At 43.1% G+C, this 7,500-nt stretch overlaps 1 protein-coding gene across 1 annotated transcript in view; it reads left to right on the top strand.

Moving 5' to 3' along the window:
* myo15ab (myosin XVAb) overlaps nt 1-7,500 on the top strand; it is a 44,985-nt gene that overhangs the window by 17,124 nt on the left and 20,361 nt on the right. The window contains exons 22-36 of the mRNA XM_034596832.1: nt 236-359; nt 477-572; nt 1,664-1,795; nt 2,336-2,461; nt 2,695-2,772; nt 2,909-3,054; nt 3,669-3,714; nt 3,820-3,944; nt 4,446-4,563; nt 4,795-4,970; nt 5,621-5,705; nt 5,820-5,852; nt 5,961-6,042; nt 6,579-6,709; nt 6,881-6,976. Of these exons, the coding sequence (XP_034452723.1) occupies nt 236-359; nt 477-572; nt 1,664-1,795; nt 2,336-2,461; nt 2,695-2,772; nt 2,909-3,054; nt 3,669-3,714; nt 3,820-3,944; nt 4,446-4,563; nt 4,795-4,970; nt 5,621-5,705; nt 5,820-5,852; nt 5,961-6,042; nt 6,579-6,709; nt 6,881-6,976 (1,594 nt within the window). The remainder of the gene's footprint in view (nt 1-235; nt 360-476; nt 573-1,663; nt 1,796-2,335; nt 2,462-2,694; nt 2,773-2,908; nt 3,055-3,668; nt 3,715-3,819; nt 3,945-4,445; nt 4,564-4,794; nt 4,971-5,620; nt 5,706-5,819; nt 5,853-5,960; nt 6,043-6,578; nt 6,710-6,880; nt 6,977-7,500) is intronic.

Genomic DNA, 7,500 nt, shown 5'->3' with positions numbered 1-7,500 from the left:
CTGACAGTCCTGTTTGAGATTTTTTTAATTTCCTCATTTATTCACTCTCTAAAGTCGTACCAGGAGAATACTAGAGATAGTGAGCCATCTTTGATATTCTCCTCCAATCTTTGGTAGAGGCATGTGAGGACAAAGGACGTCAGGGCTGGGGGGGAAAGATTTTTCAGATGTCCTCTGTTTCCATAGGAACCGGGCTTTCTGTTTCCATAGAAACCTTATTGTGTGTTTTTCATAGAGATGCTGTTGCCAAGATCCTGTATTCGCTACTGTTCAGTTGGCTGACAGAGCGCATCAACGGACGGGTCTACCCTCGCAACGAAGCCCTCTCCATCTCCATATTGGACATATATGGATTTGAGGTCACGCCGAAAAACACGATTCCGCTCAATAATGTTTCTCAGCTGATGCATCTGAGCTGACATATGTGTTTAACCCACACAAACAACCCCACGACATCTCTGCTCTTTGCCCTGCAGGAGCTACAGGTGAACAGTTTTGAGCAGTTGTGCATCAACTACGCCAATGAAACTTTGCAGTTCTTTTTCAACAGGGTCATCTTCCAGGAGGAGCAGGTCAGCAAAACTTCAAGTTCTTTTTTTTTTTCCTCACACGTTTTATCACACGTTTTCTTAACGAGGAATCATTGGGTGATTTGTGTCTCAAAAGACGTCTAGACCCTTGTTGAGACTGAAATAAATTTGATTAAAAAAAAGAAAAAAGCAAATATAGTGAAACTGCACATTTAAATAACATTATTCAGCATTTTATACATATATATATTTGTGTGTTAGAGGTCTTCTAATCAGCTTTTTAAATGTGCACATGTCCATGACTAATACTTCCGACAGAGAGAGTATGGCTGTGACAGCAGAGCGTGGAGATGAAACGAGAGGTCATTACGAGTAGCAATTCATCCTTGTAGTCAAGATTAATTTCTTTTAAAGCCCCAGCAAAAGTAAGTCGCTTCTGTCGGCTTCCGGGAGCTAAGCATTTGATTATTTGTAAAAAATAAATAAAAAACGTTGACACATTAGCGCCACAAGCAAAAGCTGTGCTCTCTCAGTGCAGAGCTCCTCACTGTCTGTACGCAAGCTTCAACAAACAGCAACACACAAAGGAGAAGTCAGAAAGCGGCACATCACAGCTTATATCAGTGATGCATATAAAATAAATGGTATTAAAGGTCAAGGATAGGAGGGGAATCGAATTACTGACTGTTGTGTGTACAGTAAATGCACACTTGCATTACTTCAGGTCACAACAGTGTTTAATATGTCCAATTTTGTGAGTAATCTGATGAACTTTGTGTGCATGGAAAGTGTACATGCTGATTCAGAAAACTTCTTATTTATCCTATAAATGAAACCTTCAACTTAATGGTAAGGCTTCTGCTTCTTTTTCTTCTTCTATTGTTTAATTCTGTCTCAACTTCCGCTCCTAAACTGAAGCCTTAGAGAGATTTAAACGCCCTTAGTATCCAATCAGGAGGCCTGAAAAGATTCAGTAAAGTCAAAAGACAAACAGCCTCTTTAGTTACCTGACAACAGGTCGTTAAAACTCACAAACCATAGTGGACAAAGTAGCACTTCCAAATGAAGTGAAAAAAAAAGCAACAGTGGAGTTTTATATAAACCAACCTGATGAACCCTTGTGCTGTGTGTAGGAGGAGTACATGCGGGAGCAGATCGAGTGGCAGCAGAAGCCTTTCAGCCACAACCAGGCCTGTCTTGACCTCATCGCTGCGAAGCCTCATGGGATACTGCGCATACTGGACGACCAGTGCGGTTTCCCTCAGGTACGTCCACACCTGCTAAACCGAACTTTTTTTTTTTTTTTTTTTAAAGATATAGATACATGATGATGGATTAGAAATCAAGAAACTCTACAAATCTCTCTCTATCTGAGCATCGTGGGGGGGGGGGAAAGAAGACAATGGCCAATTCATGGTTCCAATAATTCCCCAGTTTTCAGAAGAAAATTGATTTGGAAAAAAAACAAAAAAACATCTCACATATTGGATTTCTCATAAACCTGGGGACTGAAGCGTATTGTAGCCGGTTCCCGATCAATACAAAACTATCCCGCGTGAACACTTAATTGCCAACCTGCTGCTATCATTATTCCTGGGGCTCCTAACGCGCGGAGCAGACTGAGCTCATATTGAGATAAACGCATTATGGAGCGTCTCCGATGCTCAAAGTGAAATATGAACACGACGCTACACGAGTAACTGAGTGAAGCAATCTGCTCGACACACATGGGCAACATGTGTTTGTGCTGTAGAGATTTATATTCCGTGGCTCGGCAGCCGTTAACTGTCTCCAACCATCGCTAGGCAACAGACCACACCTTCCTTCAGAAGTGCCACTATCACCATGGAAACAACCCGCTGTATGCCAGGCCAAAGATGCCACTGCCAGAGTTCACCCTGAAACACTACGCTGGGAGGGTCACCTATCAGGTGCATTCTCTTTCTTTCTTTCTTTCTTACTTGTTTTCCATTTTCGTTCGCTCCGTTTTTCAATTGTTTTCCCTTTTTCCTTTATAGAAATTGACTCTTATTGGACTTTCAACACCTTTTTGTCAACTTATTTCATTGAACCTGCGAACAATATCTCTTCTAGACATTATCTCTTTCTATATCGACCTCATCTCCTTCCGGTTAGAAATATATTTTTATGGTTTGTGGTGCAGGTGAGTAAATTCTTGGATAAGAACTTCGACATGGTCCGTCAGGATGTGTTAGACCTCTTCACCCAGAGCAGGAACAAAGTGAGACTTGCAAACACTCACTCTTTTGTTATTACTCACTGTCTCCTATCGGGCAAACATTCCCCAATATAATAATCAGTAACTATAGGTTGTCAGTCAGTTGACCTGTTGCTAATCACTTAATACGTGTATCCAGATGGTGTCCAGCCTCTTCCTGAAGCACTCGGAGTCTCAGCAGCGGTCGAACGTGCGACACAGCAGCGCGGCACGACGCCATCAAGCCAACACGGTCAGTGCGAAGTTCCAGAGCAGCCTGCAGGAGCTGCTGGAGAAGATGGAAAGGTTCGCATTGAAAACACCTCTCACTTAATCTGTAGGAAACCCCCATAAAGACAATGACCACATAATGTATACTTTCCTAAACATATTTGCCAGGCATAGAAACTTTATTCATGCAACTGTGACTCACGATAGTAAGTCGCACTTTACGTGTCTACAAATTCACAGCAAGATAGAGTGTGTATGAAATGATGACCCCTGAGGAGTGACTGATTTATTCCACAGCCCAAATCAATGACACATGTAATATTATGGGCTTGTGCCTAAAACTGACAATGAGATCTGAACCATTGGTTTCGTATTGGTGTTCAGGGATCAACTTCGGCAAACGTTAAAATCTCCCAATGTCACTGTTGGTTGGAGCCATTTTCTCTGAGGCAGATGAATTTTTATTTGTTTAATTTGAGCTCAATCACACATGAAATCAGGAGCCTCTGGAGATCTGTTTGGTCTGAAGCAGCTCAGCGTTTCAATTTTCTGCTCAGAGAGTTGGTTTTGCTTCAGTTCCCTTCCTGTTTGAAAGATGACTTCCTTACACAGGACAAACATGCTCATCCTTTATCAAACTGTTCGTTCATTTTTTTCCCCATCCATTCGTTCTCATCTATCTGTGACAGGTGTAACCCTTATTTTGTGCGATGCATCAAGCCAAACCATCATAAGGTATATTTTTTGCAAGTTGGATGGTGTGTGCAGGTTTGCGGTGATTATTTGCATTTTTGGGGATTTTTTTATGCAGCTCATGTGAGTTATTATGTGTGTGTGTAGGAGCCGGGAGCGTTTGACATGGAGCTGGTCAACGCTCAGCTGCATTACTCTGGTATCATGGAGACCATCCTTATCAGGAAGGACGGTTATCCAATCAGATTGAACTTTCGCAGTTTCTTATCGAGGTTGGTGATTTACTCATTTTCAGTAAATGTGAGAAATGTGAGCAGCAGTTGAACCGTGTAACCCTCAAGATAAAATACAGATTACAGCAGCCTCCCGTTCAGGTTTTCTCGGCCCATTACAACTCGACACTTTCAGTCTGTCAAAATTACTTGACCTATTTGCTTTTTCTGCCAAAAGAATAGTTCACACACCATTTTTCTATGCTGAAATTGCCATTTGGCTCTCGCCCGCTCCTGCAGCAGGAAGGCAGTTAAAGCCAATTGATCTCACAGCACCTCTGACTACTGACTGCTGAAGTACTCTGACTTATTACAAGAAACAACATTCACACTCCATTAGATTCACAGTGGAACGACTAAATTCAAAAAGCCAGAATAAAGTGAATCCCACTTACACTGAGTCCCAGATTCACAAAGTTAAGACACGTGAGCTTTCTTCACATTCACTTCAGAATGCAGATATCATGTTGAACTTGTGTGTGGGCTCATATGTGCACACAGGTATAAAGGCCTCCTCTGCCTCAGGGATCTTCCGCCTGCAGACGGTGAAAACTGTGTCATCATGCTCCACAAGCTCGGCCCGGTGAAGAGCGGCTCGTACCAGCTGGGAGTCAGTAAGGTGAGCTCCCTCAGTACGACGAGGGCCCACGCACACGCAGAAAATGGGAGGTTAAATAATACCAAGTGTTCGAAATAAATACGGTTGAATATAGATTTGTGTGTGTGTGTGTGTGTGTGTGTGTGTGTGTGTGTGTGTGTGTGTGTGTGTGTGTGTGTGTGTGTGTGTGTGTGTGTGTGTGTGTGTGTGTGTGTGTGTGTGTGTGTGTGTGTGTGTGTGTGTGTGTTTTAGATTTTCCTGAAAGAGGAGTTGTATCAGCTGCTGGAGGGGAAGCGTGACCGTGTGCTGCACCTCGCTGCCATGACGCTGCAGAGATACACTCGCATGTGTTTTGTCCGAAAGAACTTCATCAAGTTCCGGCGCCGCGTGACCCTGTTTGAAGCTCGCTGCAAAGGCTACGTGGCGAGGTAATGCTCCCGAGAGGTCAGCTGCTAGTACGTTCACGACTCTGAGGTTTAACAGCTCATAACTTCTTTATGTAAATACAAATACAAAATAAATGCCTCTTCATAACATACTGGTTGTACAAAGAAAGAAGAAGAAGGTTTTTTCCCCAAGAAATATAGAAGCTGCTTCTTCCCCTTAGTCCCCAGTTCGTCAGCATCATCAGTCTCTTCCTGGAGGTTGACTCTAAACTTTCTTTAGCACACTGTCCTGCTCCAGTCTGGAGTTTCAGTCCTGAGCGTCGCTATTTAGGCTTTAGTGTTTGGTTTCACGGGAGCCAAATAGGTCAAAGCTTATCACGGACAACCCACTTCTCTTGTCCTCGATGTGAGGAGACGAGGCCAGAGAATTAAGGCCACGCTCGTCCATCACAGGGGATGGGTTTCTCACTCTAGTGCCAGTCGGACAAAACCTGGAGACATGATGCAAGTTTACATATCATTCAAATGTGAAATATTCACTTAATTTTGACTGTAATGATGTTTCAGAGATCAAAATTACATCGAATTAAGGAAATGACTTGAAATTATAACTTCTCTAAAATTCCCACTCTCTGCTATCTCTCTGACGTATGAATAATCCATCCTCCATGTTTGTTGTGTTTCCTGGGCAGAAAAAAGTTTGCTCTGAGGAGGAGGTACCTCAGAAGGTTCCGCTCGGCCGTGCTGCTTATCGTCAGCCGCCAGCGTTACATGAGGGTATGTGCACTGTGTTTGTGAGCCTGTGAGCTGAGAAACCTCTGTTGATATTTTACAGTATTTGACTTAGAAGTTAAAATAAAAACAAGTGTGATGCTGCTTTCTTTCTGTCAGACAGTGGTGGAGCCAGCAAGGAAGGCAGAGGAGGTGAGTGAGGGAATGATGTGAAGCGTGTGAGAGGGAGGAGGGAGGAGATGATGTTGTGTCAGTGTGTGATGCAACGTAAGTGTTGGTTTGTGTTTGCAATGTGTGCAGGATCGAGTCAATAGAGAAGTGGTGAATGTGACAACACTGCCTATCCCTGCTGAACTGGCAGCCCTGCTGCAGATCGCCTCAGGTACACACACACCTGCACTTACACACACACACACACACACTCACTCACTCTCTCACTCTCTCTCTCTCTCTCTCTCTCTCTCTCTCTCTCTCTCTCTCTCTCTCTCTCTCTCTCTCTCTCTCTCTCTCACTCACAATCAGACTGACCATTAGCATGAATGACACCACCGTCGTTCATGCTTGAAAGATCCATAATTCTTTTTACCATCCTTTCATTATTGCTATTTGACCTCATGACGAAGAGCTTATGAGGTCATCATCATCATCGTCATCATCATCATGTGACTGAATAAACAGATGTAGCACATGAATAACAAACCACACATCTAGACACACACGACACTCAGTCTATAAATACACTTTCATCTACAGATGTGTTCCACCGTGTGTGCAGGCAGCTTCCACAATATGCACTGTGTGTGTGTGTGTGTGTGTGTGTGTGTGTGTGTGTGTGTGTGTGTGTGTGTGTGTGTGTGTGTGTGTGTGTGTGTGTGTGTGTGTGTGTGTGTGTGTGTGTGTGTGTGTGTGTGCTCACAGGTGGTGAAGAGCTGCATTCTGACTGCTTGGCTGTGGTCCAGGCTCCAAAGGTTCAGGTTGACCCTCAGCTCACCCTGCCCCTGGACATCAACAACTACCTCATGACACACTACATCCGGGCCATATTTAGGGTAAACACGCACAGAAAACACACAAAGAATGATATTCATGAAGACATGAATAAAACATAAACGGACCTTTGCAGCTCCACAGGACAAAGCACAGTATTGTCGTCGTGCTTGTCCATGTAACTATTGTCAACGGTTTTTGTGTATAATCATTTGTGTGTGTGTGTGTTGTAGGAGCCGTTGTTCGGGTTGCTGACAGCTCCTCTGGATGGTTCTCTGATTAGACAGGATGAGGAGCTGAGACAAGGATCCCTGAACATTTTCATTCTGGTATTAAAACATCATGTTGCATTGATATTTAACAGGGGAACTCAAAGTCTAAATCCAAGATCTCAGAGGCAGCAGCCAAACCTTGTTTTAAGACCATTTAACATTTATTCTAAGCACGGATGTGTCGTAAGCTGTTTTAAAAGTGCATGGGTTCAACGGGGGTTTTATTCTTGCTGCCAGTGGGTTAAAACCTGCAAAGTTTCCCAGTTGATTTTGTGAATCCGGAGGAACCCTTATGAAATTGAGACATTTTATATAAATGAGCTTTCTCAGGACTTTTATAAACCTTTTCACTCTTATATTTCTGCCCTAATGTGGTCAAATGTCATGTGATCATCTTTAATTGTGTCCTGTAGTTTCTACAATGATACAGTTTCTGCAGCTTTTTTGAAAATCCTCGCCCTCGACAGACTTCAGCAAAAGCTCTATATTCAGTGGACTGAAACGTAATTTGTGGATAAGAGGGCAAAAAGCATTTAACTTTGTTTTTATTAGTTTTAAAAAAGCAAAACATTATAGCCTTT

Source organism: Hippoglossus hippoglossus, chromosome 1, assembly GCF_009819705.1.
Source record: "Hippoglossus hippoglossus isolate fHipHip1 chromosome 1, fHipHip1.pri, whole genome shotgun sequence".
Classification (NCBI taxonomy): Eukaryota; Metazoa; Chordata; class Actinopteri; order Pleuronectiformes; family Pleuronectidae; genus Hippoglossus; species Hippoglossus hippoglossus.
The sequence above is the reverse complement of the archived record's forward strand: the minus strand, read 5'-3'. Positions and strand labels throughout refer to the sequence as shown.